Below are 21,831 nucleotides of genomic sequence, written 5' to 3' on the forward strand. Positions count from 1 at the left end.
TCAAAAATAAAAAAGATACTAAAAAATACTTCCGTAATAAAAACAATGTATGAGCTCTGCAAGAACGGATTTAAGACATACGCTTAAAGTGTCGTCCCTGATTAGCTTATCAGGACGACACTTTCTGCTTATATGATATTTTTTGCTTCAAGAAAGTCTCTTCTTAGCAAAATTCCAGTTTAGGCGGAAAGTGTTGTCCCTAATTATTTTAAAATCCACATGGTGGACCATACCAGAAGAATTGAGCTAAGGTGAATGAAAAATATATATCCTTAAAACATTTGGAAACTCCAAAATTTGGGTCACAATATTTACTAAGTATATTCGTGATACTAGGCACAGATCTTACTTTGAGCTGTTCCACCTCCGCCTGCACTCGCAGACTCTCCACTGGATCTTGGTGTTCTAGTTGTAGTGACAACGAGTCCCCCTGCACCAGCAGGTGGTCTATCTGCTGTGACATGTGCATCACATTCACATCCAAGCTCTGAAACAAAAAGGACCTGCAACTAATGTCGCAGAGTACTGTGTCAAGAGGAAACAGTGGCGGCTGGTTACTGTAACAAACCATATGATTAACTCGATATCCATTATCAAGCATGGGCAAAGCCCAATTACGTCGCTCTCAGACAAGCACCTGGTACAAAATAACACCAAGACTGATCTGAAAAATGGATACATAAAATAACTATGTAACAACCTTCAAAAAGATTTAAATTAACAAGAAAAATTTGTTGCATTGATATCCCCCACCAATTTTTTTTTTTGGACAGATGGACAGACTGACGGAAGGACTGACAACGCCAATGCTATATTCCTTTACCTTTGGTGGGAGATAACAATTTAAAGTACATATATTCAGTATGACATTTCGTCCATCAAATATGATCCCATGAGCCAAAACCCATCTCACTCTTTACCTTAGCGTTATCCTGCAAGTCTCCAGTGACATCCCTGGGCTGGAGCTCGCCACGGTTGAGCACCTCTCGTTGATAATTCTCTATCATCTCCATGGCGATCTCGTACAGGGAATGAAACTTGCGGGATGAACTCTCAAGGTCGCTCTCTTTCAACTCTGGTGATTTTAACGGGCTAGTTGAGTGGGCGACAACCACCTTGCTTTTAGAAAAATTTTCTGAGATTTCCGGAGTGTGAGCGGGAGGGAATTCAGTGTCAGACACTGTGGTGGATATAGGCGATATTGCACCAGAAGATACAGAGGTCATTGAGGTTGTGAACTCTGATGTAGTTGTCTTGACAACAGTTGTCTTGGTGAACTCAACCTTGACCTCTGTGTGCTCAACATACTTGGGAGATGAGGGAGGGGTTGGTTTTCTCGCCTCGTCCATTTCTTGGCCTTTTGCAATCTTTTCCTGGTGAAATAAAAAACAATAACATATTAAGATTGTTTTCTCCCTAACCAGCGGTTGTTTAGACAAAGTAAACTTCTATAAAATTTACCTTTCCTGAACACTGAAACTATTATTATCCGGAACAATAATTTTTGTTGATTTTCAGGGTAGATCTATTCACAAATTTAAGATCCCAACCATAATTATGTCAAATGTTTAAATTGTTCAAGACTGAATAATCTAAGGCATGCAAGACATTAATAACCAACGTAATCCAGGCACACATCCTGCATTTGATCCATAATGCAGATACATCCAGATACTACACAATGTGTTTCTTATTTAATTTTTAGTTCTTCTTGATTTTTTTAAAAATACAAACCGAAACCATAAAATTCTAACCATGGTAATTAAAAAACAAGAGATGCGTTTGTCAGAAACACAATGCCCCCTTTTGCGCCGCTTTGAAGCCATATATTTGACCTTTGACCTTGAAGGATGACCTTGACCTTTCACCACTCAAAATGTGTAGCTCCATGAGATACAATGCATGCCACTATATCAATTTGCTATCTTCAATATTGTAAAAGTTATGACCAAAGTTAAAGTTTAGTGACAGACACACAGACACACAGGCCAAAAACAATATACCCTCGATCTTTCCATCCGCGGGCATAACAAAAGTTAAGATTTGTATTCATGAAAACAGGTACTATACAAATTGTTGTCATGTTTAGTACCATGATTTAATTTAGCAAACATGAAACAGCAAACTAGAACATTATTATAAGCAATAATATTTGCGCCTTCTCTTTTTGGTGCCGATAAAGGTAAGAATGTAAGTATGATTGTAGTGGAATAAAGCCTTATTGGAAATTGGCTTCGTCATTCAAACACTTGTCCCATTAATCATAACAATTTACTAGTTAATTTGCATGGCATGCAATAAAAAGGGCCAGTAACTCTAACCTCATTACAATGAACAAGTTAATTCATGGGTACAACCTCCTGCAAGTGAACCCCTTGCAGACAAGTATTACAAACAAATCTGAAAATGACCCACACAATTTCCATATTACTTTTTGTGAAAATCAGATAACCAAGAACTAAGGTCATTTTTTTTAAAAACCAAGAAATTCCATACCGACCAAAATAAATGGTTTTACAATACCTATTAAAGCAACAGTACCTGAATGCTTTAGAATTACTGTTTTGTTTGTTTCTTTTGTTGGGTTTTCACCATTTTCGACAGTATTTCAGTCATACACTGTAACTCCAATATAACGCGGATGACGGGGTCCAAGCCACGCAACAGCGTTATAAACGGACAGCGTTATAAGTTTTGAGCTTATTTATTTACAGGGGCTATAAAAACAGGTAAAGTATAGCCTATAATATAGGTCCTGTGTATTGTCATGCTGTGTTGTCATCCGCAAATACATGCATATAAACCAAATCGAACGATAACAGTATACATACCGCTTTTCTAATGTGCACATTTATCCGATAATCAAATATAATTACAACATCACTTACAAAAAATAATGTTAAACATTTATGACAAGAAATATGTTTACGAATTTCGTAAACAAAATCATATGCCTACGCCATTTTTCAGAAAAATTATTACAGTGCATTATGGGACACAGCTTTCATTGGACAAGCGAATTTAAATTTAGATTGAATGCAATACGATACATGTACAAAGAAATATTTTATTGCGTCATATGCAGCATGTAAAAAACGTGCTTTCCGTGGACTTTCTTATAATGGGCACAAATTTTAAGTGCATCTCTGTTACCTATTACACTGCGTTAGCATGTAAATAAAACTCAGGATTTTTTCATTTCTTTTTCATATACGTACTGAAACATTAAACACACACACAGAGATTTTTATTTATCAAGCATGTGTAGCATATAATAAACAATAACACACACAGGCATAGTTTATACAATGAAATACAATACACGATAAATACAAAACATAAACAGGTAATCGTTTTAAATAACTTTAATAGCGCACTGAACCGCTCTGATAGGGAATACATGTAATTAACACGGACTCGCGAGTTTTCACACCTTTATTGACATTACACAACAGATTAACACCAATTAGCTGTCGAGTGTCGTTTAACCTCTAATCGATTAAAATCAGTTAAACGGACGGATAAAGCAATCAAGCTGAGATCACCGGCTTCTTTGAATTTTCTGAAAGTTGCATAACATGGATTTGAGTCAGAAATGGAAGGTTGGAGAAAAAACGGGATCCAAGGACCCCCCGCTTTATATTGGACACAGCGTTATAACGGACCGCACTATAATGGAGTTACAGTGTATCACGTGGTCAGCTGACCATTAACTTTCCTAGGACAGCTGGTTTACCAGTACCAAATGCACATATGTGTGCCAGTCACTGACAACTGCCCTACTTGAATCAGAGATGGAGGGAGAATGGCTGTAAAATGGATTTCACTCCCAATTCCCACACACGTTTTGTTGCCAGACCAGGCATTTTACAATAGCTTAAAAATTGGATAAATGAAACCATGTCATATGCATGATTACTTCCTATACTGGAGCATTTTGTTCAAACTCTCTATATCAAGATGTGGCTTGATATAGTCACAGATTTACGCATATTATTATGCAAATCATCAGATAAGACATGTGAAAAGGCGTGTCAAGCCTCACTTTTTCCTACACTATATCAGACTTGTCTGATATTACATACTATCAAAAGTCACCAACCATATATCCTTTATTTATCCTTCATATATATTCTGTGACACTGACCACACGTCTTGAGACTTGCTCACCTTCAATCGAGCGGTGATTTCTGCCCATCGCTGGTTGATGAAGGTAAGCTCCGGCTCAACCATGCTGGTGAACTGGTCATTCTTGTTGAGTATGGACATGGCACATTCACGCATGGTCTCCACCTCACTGGCCTTGTCTACACAGTCTTTTTGCACTGTCTGAAATGTGGCAAACAGTTAAATATTTGCCGTTTTAACACTTCCCTCTTAGAAGAAAAGTGAAAATGTCCATATGCAACCAGCATAAAACCAAAACAGCCTGCGAGTAACTTGAAAATGATTAAGGTTTTATGCTGTTTGCTGCTCATCAGTATCTATGGGTTACAAATGAAACCTATAGGAAATGTATAGTTTATATTTTTCCTCTAAAAAAATGGAATATCTAACAATTACATCCGGAAACTGGAAAATCAAACATATAAAAGCAGTCTTTTAGATCTGACCTGATATATATTTTGTTATTCAAATAAAACTTAATATTTAAAGACAGTCTTTAATTTTTATAATATATATATGATCTGTTTTCAGAGAAAACAGGACCTATAATGCATGTGCGTGAAGAGTCATCCCAGATTAGACAGTGCTGTCCTAACAGGCTTATCAGGGACTACATTTCGCTTTTTATGAAACTTTTAGTTTAAAGGAAAGCGCTTCTAACTGGAAATACAGTTGACGAGCTAAGCTCCGTTCCTGAAATGACTGTGCAGACTGCATAGGCTAATATTTGACAATACTTTACACACATGCATTGCAATAAGCAATAAGTTCAGGGCAATTCCATTAAAGCAACTATTTACTTTTTGAGTTTACAATTCATACCTGCAGTTTGGAGATCCAGAAGTCCGACACCTGATGTTCCGCTGGCAGAGAGTCATGTGTCTGCAGCAAAGACTCTGTCTGGGACATCCAGTCCTTGACCTTCAGGCACTGAGTCTGGAACTGAGTGAACTTTTCGTCAACGTTCACTGGGGCTGTCGTCTTCAATGAAAAAACAGAAATTGTTGTATAATATATATTGACAACAAGAATATCAGTGAAACTGATGGATGCTCCCCGATGATGCGCTTTGTCAATCTATGTTATAATAACCACCTAAAGCAAGAGATGTGTTTGTCAGAAACACAATGCCCCCTAAAGCGCCGCTTTTTTGTTGACCTTTGACCTTGAAGGATGACCTTGACCTTGACCTTTCACCACTTAAAATGTGCAGCTCCATGAGATACACATGTATGCCAAATATGAAGTTGCTATGTTGAATATTTAAAAAGTTATTGCAAAACTTTACTGTACAGTAAAGTTTTGGGACATAATTTTTTTACCTTTGACCTTGAAGGATGACCTTGACCTTAACCTTTCACCACTCAAAATGCGCAGCTCCATGAGATACACATGCATGCCAAATATCAAGTTGCTATGTCCAATATTTCGAAAGTTATTGCAAAACTTGACTGTACAGTAAAGTTTTGGGACAGAATGACAGACAGAAAGAAAGAAAGACAGAAAGAAAGATAGGCCAAAAACAATTAACCCCCTTTTATTGAATCGGGGGCATAAAAATATATTATTAGCCTCAGTGACCTTGACCCCAGTGACCTCAAACCTCATCAAACGGTAGAGGTCCATGCAAGGTACGTACATGCCAAATATGAAAGAGATCGGTAAAGTATTGAAGGTGCTATGAGAAACTGTAACAAAAGTGTGACGGAAAAATCTACTATTAGCCTCGGTGACCTTGACCTTGACCCCAGTGATCTCAAACCTCATCAAAAGGTAGAGGTCCATGCAAGGTACCAACATGGCAAATATGAAAGAGATCGGTAAAGAATTGAAGGTGCTATGAGAAACTGTAACGAAAGTGTGACAGAAAAATCTATTATTAGCCTTGGTGACCTTAACCCAAGTATCCTCAAACCTCATCTAAAAGTAGAGGTCCATGCAAGGTACCTACGTGCCAAATATGAAAGAGATTAGTAAAGTATTAAAGGGGCTATGAGAAACAGTAACAAAAGTGTGACGGAAGTAAGTAAGTAAGTAAGTAAGGGAGGGAGGGAGGGAGGGAGGGAGGGAGGGAGGGAGGGAGGGAGGGAGGGAGGGAGGGAGGGAGGGAGGGAGGGAGGGAGGGAGGGAGGGAGGGAGGGAGGGAGGGAGGGAGGGGGGAGGGAGGGAGGGAGGGAGGAAGGAAGGAAGGAAGGAAGGAAGGAAGGAAGGAAGGAAGGAAGGAAGGAAGGAAGGAAGGAAGGAAGGAAGGAAGGAAGGAAGGAAGGAAGGAAGGAAGGAAGGAAGGAAGGAAGGAAGGAAGGAAGGAAGGAGGGAAGGACAAACTGGCAACTATATGCTCCGCCGAAATTTTATTTTGGTGAGCATAAAAATGTAGCCATGGCTCTATGTGACATAAATCGAATAATTTCATTCAATATCATTATCATTATTATCGGAGGTATACACATTGATGAGCCACTTTATTATTGTATCTTCTGGCTGATGTTCATCTGAGACATTGTCTTTATAGATGGAGTTAATAATGACATCATGGATACAAAAGCAGCAGTGGCACACTTTCTCTTCAAAGCATGATACATTTTGATATGTATTTGAGTTGCAATCAAGGAAAACAATCTTGATTTATGTGCTTCATGTTATTCCACATTAGCCTGTGCAGTCTGCAAAGTCCATTATATTGAAGTTTGCAGGGTCTATCGATCCTGATATATATACATCAAAATATAACTCCAGACAGGTCTGACTTGATTGTTCAGTGGATACGTTGAAAAATTTACCCATTTTTTTATTTTATTTATGGCGTTGCTACATATTTGTATAGTTATAATTGCAAACCAATTCTTACATACATATTTGTTATAGTTTTGTTAATAATAAAAAGTCAAAACCTACAATTATTTTTTTTTTTAGGTATGATCGTGAATAAACTAGACAAAAACATCTTTACGTAAAGTATGTATAAAATCTAATATTGCATGCATTCAAATCAACTCTCACAAATGGTGTTAGAATATAAATAGTCACAATATGCCACTATTATTTACAGTTGTTTTGACCTTTTACTTACAACCAAAACTGTTTTCATTTAATCAAGACAGTATTGCTCTTAGCCGTATTTCGTGTCGAGATAGAATGATCAGTAGGGCAACTAAATGATTTATACGCAACTTAACTGGCATGAATACTTGGGTTGTGACACTAATTGGTTATTTCTTAAGTGTAAAAAACAGGCCCAGTCCAGTAAAAACAACATTATAAGTAATAACCTATTTTGGAGCTCCACTGCATGCCACACTAAGCATCAAAATAAAGGGTGAAATACTAGCTAGCACCTTTTTGATAAAGTTTGCAAATTTTCAGATTAAAACATGCTATCTAGTAAGCATGCTAATTCGATTATTGAAAGGCAATTTGTGGTATATCAGAAAATGCGATATAACAGACTGTGATATAATGGAGTGTAGTCTAACCAATATATTCTGCCATCTTCTTTTGGGGGCATATCAAAACATGGATTAAGAGCATGTAATAAAATTATTGCAATAATTTTAACATCACAAAAACGTTTAAAATATCTTAATATACACACATTTTCTACAAACTCATTATAGCCTTATCCAGTCTCACCTGCAGTTTCTGTATCCAGGCTGTGAGCCTCTCTGAGAGTTGGTTCCACTGGTGCGAGAGGTTATCCAAGTTGGTTCCCAGCTCAACCAGACCTGTGCCCTCCTCTGTAAGGTCACTTATCTGGGTCACGAGGTCGCGCATGGAGGTCAGCAGAGAATGGCGCTTCATAATCTCCTGTAGGGTTGCCTAGAGAATATGACCGATACATAACAACTTGGGAGTTGAAATGTTCATGATATTGAGGTGAAAGTGTTCATGAAATTAAGGTAAAGGTGGGATTGAAATGGAGGTGAAAGTGCAAATGCATTGAGGTAAAGGTGAAATTGATATTGAGGTGAAAGTGTTAATGAATTGAGGAGAAAATGTCTATGAAATTGAGGTGAAAGTGCCTATGAAATTGAGATGCAAGTCTAAATGATATTCAGGTGTAATGTTAGTAAAGTTCAGGTAAAAAGTTCATGAAATTGAGGTTTAGGTGTCAATAATATTTAGGTTAAGTTGTTAATATAATTGTGGTATTCAAGTTTTTTGTGCGCTTTTTATTGGGACAAAAAGTCAACAGGAAATGCATGATCACTGTTTAATTGATTGTCAACTTGTTACCACGATGTTTTTGATTACAATTTGAACAATTTTCATTTGAAAATTTATCAAAACAATTATAGTCATGTGTAATGAGTTCAATAATAATTTGTTAAAACTATTTACTGTGAAACCATTTATTTTCGTCGGCACAAAATTTCGCCCTTTTCATAAAAATGACTACTTCGTCCGCTCTTAAATTCGTCCATTTCTGGTTTTGAAAAAAAACAACGTCCGATTTGTTTGTAATACATGTAATACGCGGTTGCGAAAAAATCGTAAAAAAACCAAAGGTACGGGTTTTTATGTATATGTACAAAAATAGTAGATGCAGTAAAAACCAAACAACTAAACACAAATCAAAATGTTCTTTATTAATTTGTAACAAAGCGCAGAATATATTTCAGTCAGGTGTTGATCACACATCGTCATATTTTAATTGCGTTAAATAGTATTGTCTTTAATCCGGATTCGCCGCGTGTAGGCTGTATAATCTGCAACACCCCTGAAAAACACAATACACACAATGGGTAATAAAGTTGTTAACAATTAGCGCTAATCAACACTATTATACCTAAACGAAGTTGACGCATTCGATACAGCCTTATTGCATTCGCGTTTTACAGGAAATGTCAGTTGTCAGTACACTGTATAATGAACACCCCTTTGTGTCAAAACCGGATTTAACTTGAGTGTGAATAGTCGACTGTTTCAAGTTCTTTGTATCAATACCATCTGTGTATCTGTATTTTAAGTATACCAGTCAACAAATAAGGTGCGCGCTTCTGCATATGGGTATTCGGATGTTCAAAAAATTGACCTACGGTTTAGCGTTCACGCCGTCGAACGCATTAAGCAATATAACTCGTTTTTTTTTCACTATTTCTTTATTCACAAAAAACACTAGTGGCTTATAACTTCCCTTGCAATCTTTTTTTTCTCGCATTTTGCGAGTGTGCGAGTGTTAATTTCGAGCCCTGTGTATATGCGTGGATTACGCTGGATTTAAATGCCTCATGCCTACGGTAATTCAGTCTTATTTGTTTCAAATATGGGACATGATTGTTCGTCCGGATCTTGAATTCGTCCATCGGTCGAAGGACGAAAAATGCGAAAATTAATGTCGGACGAATAATAATGGTTTCACAGTACGTGACGAAATAAATGTTTTGACGATATTATGCATTCAATGCACAATTTCCATGAGCTACCCCAATTGCCATTATCAGAGTCCTAAGTAACTTGCCACAATTTTTGTGTGGAGGTGTTCACTGTAGTGACCAATTAGTGTGGAAAGTATATCATAGCGAACAAACTGTCACAAAACCTTTGAAATTATCGACTGATTATTTACGCATGACTGATACACAACCGTAAGCATCTTTAGTGCCTTGGAAATATTGTTAAGTAAAATGGTAAAATAAATCAATAGGAAGACTACTTTTGTCTTGAGTTGTTTTAATTTAATTTGCTTCTTCTAAACAGAATCCAGTCTAGGCTGAAAACGTCGTCCCTGAATAGCCTGTGTGAACACTATTGGCACATGCATTAAGCCAGTTTTTTCTCAGTACCTTGGCAAAGGAGAGGTCCTTCTGCCTGTTTAAGGTCCCAGTGGTGTCTGCCTTCTCACGTGTGTCCAGCTCGTGGTTGCTACGGGTGATGAAGTCCTGCACAGCAGACAGCTCCTTCCTCAGTTTCTTGTACAGCTTCAGTGTCTTCTCTATCTTTGTCTTGCCCTCCGTTACCTAGGCAACAAAGGTGCTCCGTGACAATGAAAATGACATCAAATGCTTTAAAGTGGACATCAGTTCTTACAAAAGTGACTGCTGTTTATTTCCATACATGCCATAAATTTTCAGACCAATTCCGGGACATTGAGCTCAATTTTCTGGGACTTTTGTCTATTTTCCAGGACATGTATACATAAAGCGATATTATATAGACATATATTTGCATTTTGGGTACGCATTTTTTTAACATCTTAAATTGCTAAGTTCGAAAGCCTATCCGTAATACACTAGATCTATTAAGGTCAAATTATTAATTACTATTTCCGTTACTAGATACAAGCCACGTGTTTATCGTGTTAGAAAAGAGCACCAAATTGCTTTTGTGTACATGTCATGTCATCTGCATGAAACGCTTGGGAGTATCCACGGACGCATAAAAACTTTGTAGCGCATTTGTTACTATTTATAGATGTGATGAAATAACGTCCAATCGGGGCTTTTTTTTTTCCACTGAACACCGGTAAACCGCCTGACGTGATGTTCATGTTTTTATACAACACAAAATACACCCAAACTTTCCATGTGACGTTCTACATGTCTGCATAATTTTTGCGCGCTTTTATTGAGACAAACAGCACTGTTTATTTGACACTAGTATTTGTAAATGTCGCGTAAGCATTCAAATTCAGATGCGTGTTTCGGATTACAAATTGAATAATGCTCATTGAGAATCGAACAAAACATTTACAGTTGTGCGTAATTAATTCAACAAACTGCAATAAATCACACGGGTATGAAAATTACGTCACTCGTCGTCTGCATGATCTTACTGCAGGTACAGGTATGACTGCTTACGAGTGTTGTCGCTTATTGAAAGCGTGCGCCAACAAACTGCCATAAAATCAGTATATACGTATTCAAGCCAATTAACAAACACATTAAACAATGCCGTGAGACAATCGATATGATGAGAGGACCCCTGTTAATTGATCAATTTTGACACATAGCGTAGTCACCTATTTAGGTAGGCATTGCCATGGAGACGCTGCGAATCAGTGAAAACACAGATTCAAGGTCCAGTTAAACCTAAGATAAGGTACATGTATGTATGGATTGTGTTAAATCCGGGACATTTGACAGATTTCCGGGACTGCGGGACACGTTCCTCATTTCCGGGACAATCGCGGACAATCCGGGACATATGGCATGTATGTTTATTTCAATTAAAATTCAAAAAATATATAATTGGAAAACCAGATAGCAAACTTGTCATAAAATAAGCCTGTTTGAAGGACTGTGTTACATTTTTTATTTTGAAGATTATTAAATTAAAACTATTTAAGCTAGAGAGCTCGATATTTTGGAAATTTCATATTTTTCAAAGACCATAATTCTAAAGAGCTTCAAGATATTTGGATTATTTTCGTACATGGGTGAGATTTATACCCACAAGCATTGTGACCACATGATGATACAATTAAACCTAGTTGAGTTAAAGGGGGACATGTTTAATTCGGTCATTTGTTAATTCAAGGGCCATACTTGTGATGTGCTTCATGCACTCCGGCTGGTTATTGAACTTCTCAAAATATTAAAATATTATGTAAATTAACATTATCATCAAGTTTCATGATGATCTGATAAAAAATCTGAGAGTTTAACAGCCAACAAAGTTAATTTGGTCATTTTTTAATAATAATTCAAGGGCCATAATTCAAAAGTGCTTCATTTGATCTGTCTGGATATCAAACTTGGTCGGGTTATTAATGCTTAAAATTTTAAATAATGAGCAGATGTTATTCTTCTGGACACTGTCCACCTAAACAAACCATGTGTTCCCATTAGACCCCTTGATTTATTAACAGGCATACAAACATAGTATTTTAGCTGAAAACATTCCGTGGGAATGGATCATACAATTGATGCATTGTATTAAGAAGTATATTTACTTAATTTTCGACAGGTCTCACAAGCTATTGCATGCACAATGTAAAACAATTTTTCAATAAATAATTACCAAATCATTATTTTACCCATGTAAATGTGAGTTTTTCTTTAGTTTGGTCAATAAGATGTCATTTGGAAATGATTTGTATATTTGTTTTTAAACATTTGGGAAAAGGGGAGTATTACCCCACACGATATATAAATGGTGGACATGCAGTCTGGAGGTGTACCTGAGCTCCAATAACGTTGTATTGCTGTTTCAATGCATCCAGTTGTTTGCTCAGTTTATCAGGAAAGTCCACCTGTCGTTTCTCCACAATGTGGCGTCCAGTCTTTATGACATACTCTACTTCGGACTTCAACTCACTCATCGTTGTGTAGAATTTCTGGAATGAAATTAACTTACGTAAATCCAATGTCATCTTGAAAATATCTGAGACTTAAGACACATTTATAAACAATCTGTTATGCTCAGGCTTTTTTCACTCATCTTTTTCTGTAGAATTTTTTTAAGAAACCTGGAATATTTTTTTACCGCCGGAATTTATTACAAGACATTTCTTTGCAAATATTTCAATTTTTTTTATTTGATTATAAAATAAGTGGTTTAATGTTTCTGTAAATTATTGATACTAGATGTATATCACTTAAAATGTCTTTAAAGTGTTCCTTTTTTACCAAAAAAAAATAAATTTGTAATTTATAAATAGCTTATAAAACTACATCTTTTAACACAACATTTAAAAATAACAAAGTCAAGCAATTCTTACTAACAATAGCTTATGCTTATTGAAATAAATATTAATTTATTGTTTTCTTTGGGTTTTTTTCCTTTAAAATCTAGAAGGTAAGTGATACCATGCATTGGTCATGTTTGGCCTGCAGCAAGTCCAGATCGTCTGCGTGAATCTCGAGCATATACATGCGCTCCTGAATATTGTTCAGCTCTCGCTTCACATGGTTCTGCTTTGGCTCAAAATCTGCTGGTCGTTGAAATTTTTGGAACTTCACGTTTAGGTCTGCCATGCTTCTCTGAAATTGACAAATGAAATCAAAGTGAGATCATAATGTGAAATTTAGATCAAAGTTTTCAGACATTTACATAATATTACGTTCCATTCAATAAAAAGAAACAATTTAACTTGGACGTTATCTTGTTTAGCAAGTTTCACACAAAAAATAGCCTGTGTTAAGACTTGGGACGTGACTGTGTTTTTTCTTAAATGGCAAATAATATGTAAACAGTGGCCAGAAAAGATTTAAAATGGCATCAAATACTTTGTTTTACTGAAATTTACATAAATATTTTGGTAAACTCTGTCTTTTTGTTTGTATTAGAGGAAATTTTTATGTGTTGTGTGGTTCTTGTGTTTTGTTACTGTGTTGTTGTTTATTGTTGTTGTTGGGGGGGGGGGAGGACTTATTACTTCCCCGCACTCCACCCCCAATAATACAACAGTATGCACTGCTTGTTCTAACTCAGCTACAAGCCTACATGCCTACCTTAATTCTCTGCAGCTGGTACTCAATTCTACGGGCTGCATCCAGTTTTCCCACTGCCTTGTACTCAGCAGACTTCTTTTCAAGGGAGATAATCAACTCCTCTTGCTGACGAAACTCCTCCTTCATTTGCTGAAAAATCAATTTTAATGTGATTGACTTTTCTTTTATATTATCTAGTATTTAATACACATACATGCTACATACAGTCTCTCATACATTCAAGGTAGCTCACTTACTTCACTCTCATACATTCAAGGGAGCTTACTTACTTCACTCTCATACATTCAAGGGAGCTTACTTACTTCATTCTCATACATTCAAGGGAGCTCATTCACTTCATTCTTATACATTCAAGGGAGCTCACTCACTTCACTCTCATACATTCAAGGGAGCTAACTCACTTCACTCTCCTCAGGTATGTCTCCTGCCAACACGTCTGCGTCGAGTCTGTTCTGTATCTCCTTGTCCACCACTGTCAGCCATTTAGACAGCTCTAGAAGCTCCTTCTCAACCGCCTGCGCTTCATTAATGGACTCTTCCATCTTCTTGATTGTTTCTTTTGCCTGGCATTTAAGGAAATATCTTGGTTTAATAGGATAAAAAAGTACTGCTTAAGGTTGTATGTTATAGCAATTTGCAAATATTAAAAAAGTGTTGGATTTTTTAAGGAAAAGGTCACATGAATGTTAATTCTGGTGCAAGGATACCGTCAGTAGGCAGATAATAAGTCATCAAAATAAATGTAACTGTATGTACTCTACCTGTTTTTCTAGGTTTTCCAGGCGTTTCACGTAGACATCAGACTCTGAAGTGACCTGATCTGACAAGATGCTGTTGACAATCATTTCCTGTTTCAACTCCTCAATGAGGGCTCGGTTCTCTGTGGTATGCTCAGACGTAAATGACTCTATGTCCTGAAATTTAAATATATTTGAGTTGCTTTGTGTGAAAACTTGGCTTAATGCATGTACGGAAAGTGTTGTGAAAACTTGGCTTTATGCATGTACGGAAAGTGTTGTGAAAACTTGGCTTTATGCATGTACGGAAAGTGTTGTGAAAACTTGGCTTTATGCATGTACGGAAAGTGTTGTGAAAACTTGGCTTTATGCATGTACGGAAAGTGTTGTGAAAACTTGGCTTTATGCATGTACGGAAAGTGTTGTGAAAACTTGGCTTTATGCATGTACGGAAAGTGTTGTGAAAACTTGGCTTTATGCATGTACGGAAAGTGTTGTGAAAACTTGGCTTTATGCATGTACGGAAAGTGTTGTGAAAACTTGGCTTTATGCATGTACGGAAAGTGTTGTAAAAACTTGGCTTTATGCATGTACGGAAAGTGTTGTGAAAACTTGGCTTTATGCATGTACGGAAAGTGTTGTGAAAACTTGGCTTTATACATGTGCGGAAAGTGTTGTGAAAACTTGGCTTTATGCATGTACGGAAAGTGTTGTGCAGACTGCTCAGGCTAATCTGGGACGACCCTTCCGTTCAAAACTAAATTGTTGCGAAGAAGAGACTTCCTTTAAACAAAAAATACCGCAGCAGGAAAATACATAGAAAAAGATGACCCCATCATACAAATATGGGTCTCATGCCATTTGCCGTCACCATAGCTCCAGACCAGCCTGCGCATCCGTGCAGTCCGGTCAAGAGCTACCCAGTCCATTATAAAGTCATACAAGGTTTTGTTGCCTCAGAAGTGGACTGCCTAAATGCACCGGCTGTTCTGCAGCTAAGCTGGTTGCCTATGGCACATCAGCCATTTTTGCAGGACACAGTACAAATTATTTACAATTATAAGAATCTTGCACAAAAGTTTGTTTGTTTGTTCTGTTGGATTTTTTCACTTTTTTTCAACAATATTTAAGTCATATCATGGCAATTAGTTAACCATCTCAAACTTTACCAGTGCACACACATTTTACAGTAACTGACAACTGCTATACTTGAATGAGAGGTAGGGCGAGAATGGCAGTTGAAAGAATTTCATGACAAATCTCAACTCATGTTAATTTGCCTGGCCTGGGTTCGAACCCACGACCCATGAACAGCTTTCTACACACTGAGAAGGCTAATCTGGTCTCTTGCACAAAAATGATCTTTTATCTACAATACAAGGTTTATAAACGTACATCCATGTATTCAGATATTTCTTCTGCATCTGTACTGACAGATGTTGCATGCTTGATTTTCGTTTCCAGTCTATCCAGATAACGGTTTTCATCACCAAGGGCATCTGAAATAATCAATACAATTGCCATCAATACCGCAAATTATTAAACTGTCCATATATGAGCTTCATTCTAGGAAAAATGGGCAATATGTATGTGCGAAAAGTGTCCTCCCAGATTAGCCTGTGCAATTTACACAGGCTAACCTGGCACAACGCTTTACCCATAAACTGGATTTTTGCTAATAAAATACTTGCTTTAAATGAAACATAACATTATATTGCATTATATTGCATACAATTATGTTAAAACCAGGGAAATCAACACAATATCAAATTCATGATTGCATTTCATTTACTTTTGTATTCCCAACAGTCCATGCTTGGAAGTCATTTTTTGATTAGTGATAAAAAAGACCAAACAAAAAAACAGAATTGGCAACCAAATTTCATTAAATCACTTTTTAATTCCCGCCAGTTCTTCTAAAAATTAATAAAGCCACAAACCAAAATGTCTTAAAACCAAAAACAGATTTTGCCACCAAACTTCATTAATATCACCATTAATGTTCATTAACTCACTTTTAAATTCCCGCCAGTTCTGCTCCGAGGTGAGGAACAGCTTATAGTAGTGTTCCACCTGCTGAAGAGTGTGGGTCCACATGGCACTCATACGCATCAGGGACCGTGCCAGGTCCTGCAGGGAACCAGACGGCGCCGTGCTCAACATCTCGTTGGCATCGTCTGTCAGCTGCTTCACCTCTGACTCTTTACCTGTCATCTCTGTCCTCAGCGTCTTTGAAATGGTTCAAATGTCCATGATCAGTTAACTTACAAATGGAACAGCATACTGTTGCATCTCACAAATAGGTCAGAAGTCAGCAGTTTCATTTTGGCTTTGACAATAATTGTTGTGTGTTATATTCCAGCCAATATATAATATGTTATCTGATATTATTGTTTTGTATTGTTTGTTTAATTTTCAACAGAATTTCCCTCAGTTGATCAAGTCACACTTTTCCTGGGTAATCTTGTTTTACAGTATCAAAGGCACATGCCATAACTGACAACTGCTGTACTTCACTAAAGGGTACATTTACCACAACAATACTGATACATGCATTTAACTTTGATGTGACATATTTTGGACGACATACTCTTAAACAAGTTCTGTAGTTGGTTTATATTACAGTATCGGCAAAAGTGAACTTGTAGTGGATATAGATATGCAAATGCAATACACTATAAGTGGTATGATACGATAAGACAAAGATCAAAAGTGTATTTTTTTATTTCAACAATAATCTTTGTTTGCAAATTAAACTTTATATTATAACAGGTCTTTAAATTAAGTAGCTTAGGAAGTAAAGCCAGGAGGAAATGTAAATACCTTAAAGCGCTTGTTCTTCACCTGTAAATCACTCAAGCTTTGCACAGAATAATCCTTGTTAGAAATCTCATCTCTGATTGGCTCAAGCCACGAAATGATCCGTCGAATCTCCCGATATATTTCTTCACTCGAGTCCAGTGACCCTTTCAATCTATCGTGCTGCTGTTCCGAGAGAATTAAAACTTTATTCCAGTTCGTGTTCAACTCCTCCACTTCTTCTGAAAGCTTAGCACCATAAACAGGGTCAATGTTTAACGAAAGTGAGCGGTACAGGTGATTGATATCGTCCATATTTTTCTGCAGTGTTTTAATGTCCTTCTGGACTCGAGTGTTCTCTTCCAGTTGAGCCTGCAGGGTGGGAAGATCGCCTTTTGTGGGGTCCTCAGCATGAAGAAAGACGTCCATTTCCTTCATCCACGTCATTAGCCCTTGCCGCAGAGTCTGGGAATTAAAAAAAAAAAACACCAATAAAATGAATACATGGAACATGTTGTGAATAAATTATTTAGATTAGTTATACATACATTACAACAAATAAGTTTACAAAAAGGTTTATGATGAAACATGATGGCATCATAGAAAACTGACCTTTTTGAATTATATAAACTGTTCTCTACAGACATGATTACAAGAGTTTTCATTTTTTAATGATTAAAATTCAATTTCATTCATATTATTTGTGATAAATTTTCTTCCATGATTGTACAACAATTTTGATCACACCTCTCTTGTGAATAAAACTCTAAATGTAAAATGTAAGACAAGGGACAAAATTGTCACAAAACCAGGTTTTCAATGTGAAAAAAAGTCAGATAAAGGGGGACAACTAAAACTGAACTGATTTGTATCAAAATAAATATATTTTTAGTCATGGTGACCTTGACCTTGGAATTATTGACGTAATTTTTCCGCGCGACACACCGTCTAATGATGGTAAACAAATGTGCCAAATGATTTTAAAATCTGACAATGAACGACAAAGTTATGGGCCGGACAAGCTCATTTATAGCCATTTTTGACCTTTGAACTCAAATTGTGACCTTGACCTTGGAGATATCGACATAATTCTTTCGCGCGACACACCGTCTAATGATGGTGAACAAATGTGCCAATTAATTTTAAAATCTCACAATGAACGACAAAGTTATGGCCAGGACAAGCTTGTTCCGCCCGCCAGCCCGCCAGCCAGCCCGCCCGCCCGCCGACATTTGCCAATCTAATAACCAGATTTTTCCTTTGGAAAACCTGGTTAAAAAGATAGTCCTAATTTTCCAACACAACACATGGCTAAATGAATAATTATAAGCTGATAAATACTTTATAACAGAAATCTGTTTTGATTTAAACAAAGACAATAAGTCTTTTAAAACAAGATATGGGATGTCCATGAATTACTTATGATTAATTGGGAATGCAACAAGGCAGTGCACAGGAAAACTAGATCCACTATAATGACTTTCAGTTGTTACCCTCACCTTCAAGTGGTGGGACTGCTTTATGCCTTCTGCCTATCTCATTAAAATCCCTTAAAGGTAAAGAGATGTAGAACCAGCATAAGAAAACATACTCAAACATATGACCTTCAAGTGTGACATTGACCTTGAGCTGGCAACCTTGTTTTCTTCGAAAACTACATATGTCCGTAATTTAAAGAACAAGATTGGGGGACTGGAGTTCAAATGATAATGTATCAATCTGGATCTTAAACTTGAAAAACATTGGCATGCACAAAATCGTTTGCATGTCGTAAACAACTTACAGTATACTCCTTGAGTTGTTGAACAGCTGTTTCCAAGTCTCTGATTCTGGTTTCCATGGCAGCAGACACACTATTCCATCTGCTAGTGAGCAGCTTTAAATCTGTCTCCAGTTTAGAGGCTTTTTCCCCAGAGGCACCTTTGCTAATAAGGTCACTTCCTGTCCTGCTCAAATAATCTCTACTACTCTTCTGCTCATGGAGATCTTCACCCAGGGTCTGTGGAGGTATTTTACATTATTTTATAGATGTTGCATAAATATAGGAATGCACATGAAACTGATTCAAACACCATGCTAAAAATGTAAAACAAGAGGGTCATGGGCCCTCAGACGCTCATCTGAGATCCAAATAATCTGTGAAACTTATTCATGAAGATAAAAGATTGGACCAAACAAAGGACTACTAGAGTATTCACATTTTATATATGTTTGACTTAGTGACCAAGTTTTTGAGCTCAAAAGATCCATGTTCAATCTCAGCCAAGATTTCATTGGGACCAATGTTCTGACAAATTTTCATGAAAATTGGCCAATAAATGTGGTTTATATAGAGTCAACTAGATTTCACTATAGCCATAATATATTTATATCCTTATATTCCTTATATTATAAGGAAAAATGCATGACCCCCAGGCAGCAATGTTGTTCAACAAACCATAACCATTTTAAAACCAAATGTTCTGACCATGTTTCATAAAGATTTGACAATAAATGTGACTCCAAGAATGTTAACAAGGTTTAACTAAAGCCATATAAATAAAAATGCTCTGCCCCCTGGTGGCCATGTTTTTCAACAGACCAGTACCATTTTGGGACTCGTCCAATAAATCATTAGAACATGTTTTGACAAAGTTTCATGAAGGTTGGACTTAAAATGTGATTTCTAGAGTGTTAACAAGGTTTTAATCAAGCCGTATAAGGAAAAATGCCCCACCCGAAGGTGGCCATGTTTTTCAACAGACCGTAACCATTTGTATACGCATCCGAGATTTCATGAGAACAAATGTTCTTACTTATTTTCATGAAGATTGGACAATAAATGTGACTTCTAGAGTGTTAACAAGGTTTAATCATAGGGACATAAGGATAACTGCCCCCTCACCCCCACCCACCCCCACCCCCCAGTGGCCATGTTTTTCAAACAACTGGAACCATTTTCTAACTCATCCAAGATATCATACATGCCATAAATTTTCGGACCAATTCCGGGACATTGAGCTCAATTTTCCAGGACCTTTGCCGATTTTCCGGGACATGTTTACATCATATAGCGATATATATAGACATGTATGCATTTTGGGTACGCATTTTTTTCACATTGTAAATTGCTAAGTTCGAAAGCCTATCCGAAATACACTAGATCTATTAACGTCAAATTAAACATTACTACTTCTGTTACTAGATACAAGCCACGTGTTTTTGGTGTTAGAAAAGAGCACCAAATTGCTTTTGTGTACATGTCACGTCATCTGCATGAAACGCTTGGGCGTATCCACGGCCGCATAAAACTTTGTAGCGCATTTGTTACTATTTAAAGATGTGATGCAATAACGTCCAATCGGGGCGTTTTTTTCCCACTGAACACGCTTCATCGCCAGATGTGATGTTCATGTTTTTATTCAACACAAAATACACCCACACTTTCCATGCTATGTTCTACATGTCTGCATAATTTTCGCGCGCTTTTGAGACAAAGGATAAAGCACTGTTTATTTTACGCTAGTATTTGTTAATGTCGCGTAAGCATTAAAATTCGGAAGCATGTTTCAGATTACAAATTGAAAAATGCTCATTTGTAAATCAAACGAATCATTTACAGTTGTGCGTAATTAATTCAACAAACTGCATTAAAATCACACGCGTATGAAAATTACGTCATTCGTCGTCTGCATGATCTTACTGCAGGTACAGGTATGACTGCTAACGAGTGTTGTCGCTCATTCAAACCGTGCGCCAACAAACTGCCATATAATCAGTATACAAGTATTCAATCCAATTAACAACCACATTAAATAATACCGCCTTTTCGATTTGACTGCGACCGTGAGACAATCGATATGATAAGAGGGCCCCTGTTAATTGATCGATTTTGACACGTAGCGTAGTCACCTATTTGGGTAGGCATTGCCATGGAGATGCTGGGGATTAGTGGGAACATAGATTCGAGGTGCAGTTAAGCCTAAGATACGATATTTGACAAATTTCCGGGACTGCGGGACACGTTCTTCATTTCCGGGACAATTCGGGACAATCCAGGACGTATGGCATGTATGAAGATATCATTTTGACACAAGTTCTTACAGATTTTCATGAAGATGGTAAATGGTGGCTATGCACTTCCCACAACAAACGGTGCACTACGGAAAAAGGCGATCACAAAAGTTCATCATGAGCACTTTATGCTCAGGTGAGCTCAAAATTAAGTCAGCTGCCTGACCCACATTGCCTTGAAGCAATCTAATTGTCTCAGGGCCTTTCCAAGTATTCCAACAAAATTGCATGTAAATACCATAACATACTTTTTTGTTAGATATTGGCAAAGGAAATCTTTATCTGCTAAGCTTATATGTATCAGTTTTCTCCTTCAACCCTAAAAACAGCAATATATAAAGATAGGAGAAAACAGTGTGGTTAAACTGTGGCAAAGGCATATTCAATAAATGATTGTTTTGGTTAAAAAAATGATAATGCTGAAATAGTGGCAAACAAATGTGAAAACAAACATGAATGTTTAATACAATACACAGTGAACATACACCAAATACTTGGGACATGACACATTATTGACTAGATTACAATTTTAGATACAAGACAGACATACAGAAAACATAAACATAAAGCATGACCAAAGATGAAAGAATAACATGGGGTGTGTTATGGGAAAACTGGGCTTTATGCATGTGGGTTAAGTGTGGTAAAAAATTAGCCTGTGTAGTCTTTACAGCTTATCAGGG

The 21,831-nt window shown here is 37.0% G+C and overlaps 1 protein-coding gene across 2 annotated transcripts in view; it reads right to left on the reverse strand.

Moving 5' to 3' along the window:
- LOC127850937 (dystrophin-like) overlaps nucleotides 1–21,831 on the reverse strand; it is a 241,431-nt gene that overhangs the window by 197,376 nt on the left and 22,224 nt on the right. For both annotated transcript variants that reach the window (XM_052384339.1, XM_052384338.1), the window contains exons 13-27: nucleotides 18,879–19,094; nucleotides 17,120–17,560; nucleotides 16,312–16,525; nucleotides 15,692–15,795; nucleotides 14,321–14,473; nucleotides 13,961–14,122; nucleotides 13,560–13,688; nucleotides 12,915–13,088; nucleotides 12,287–12,442; nucleotides 9,951–10,124; nucleotides 7,798–7,983; nucleotides 4,990–5,148; nucleotides 4,171–4,329; nucleotides 921–1,373; nucleotides 350–487 (exon numbers count right to left, since the gene is read on the reverse strand). In XM_052384339.1, the coding sequence (XP_052240299.1) occupies nucleotides 350–487; nucleotides 921–1,373; nucleotides 4,171–4,329; nucleotides 4,990–5,148; nucleotides 7,798–7,983; nucleotides 9,951–10,124; nucleotides 12,287–12,442; nucleotides 12,915–13,088; nucleotides 13,560–13,688; nucleotides 13,961–14,122; nucleotides 14,321–14,473; nucleotides 15,692–15,795; nucleotides 16,312–16,525; nucleotides 17,120–17,560; nucleotides 18,879–19,094 (3,018 nt within the window). The remainder of the gene's footprint in view (nucleotides 1–349; nucleotides 488–920; nucleotides 1,374–4,170; nucleotides 4,330–4,989; nucleotides 5,149–7,797; nucleotides 7,984–9,950; nucleotides 10,125–12,286; nucleotides 12,443–12,914; nucleotides 13,089–13,559; nucleotides 13,689–13,960; nucleotides 14,123–14,320; nucleotides 14,474–15,691; nucleotides 15,796–16,311; nucleotides 16,526–17,119; nucleotides 17,561–18,878; nucleotides 19,095–21,831) is intronic.

Source organism: Dreissena polymorpha, chromosome 11, assembly GCF_020536995.1.
Source record: "Dreissena polymorpha isolate Duluth1 chromosome 11, UMN_Dpol_1.0, whole genome shotgun sequence".
In the NCBI taxonomy this organism is placed as follows: Eukaryota; Metazoa; Mollusca; class Bivalvia; order Myida; family Dreissenidae; genus Dreissena; species Dreissena polymorpha.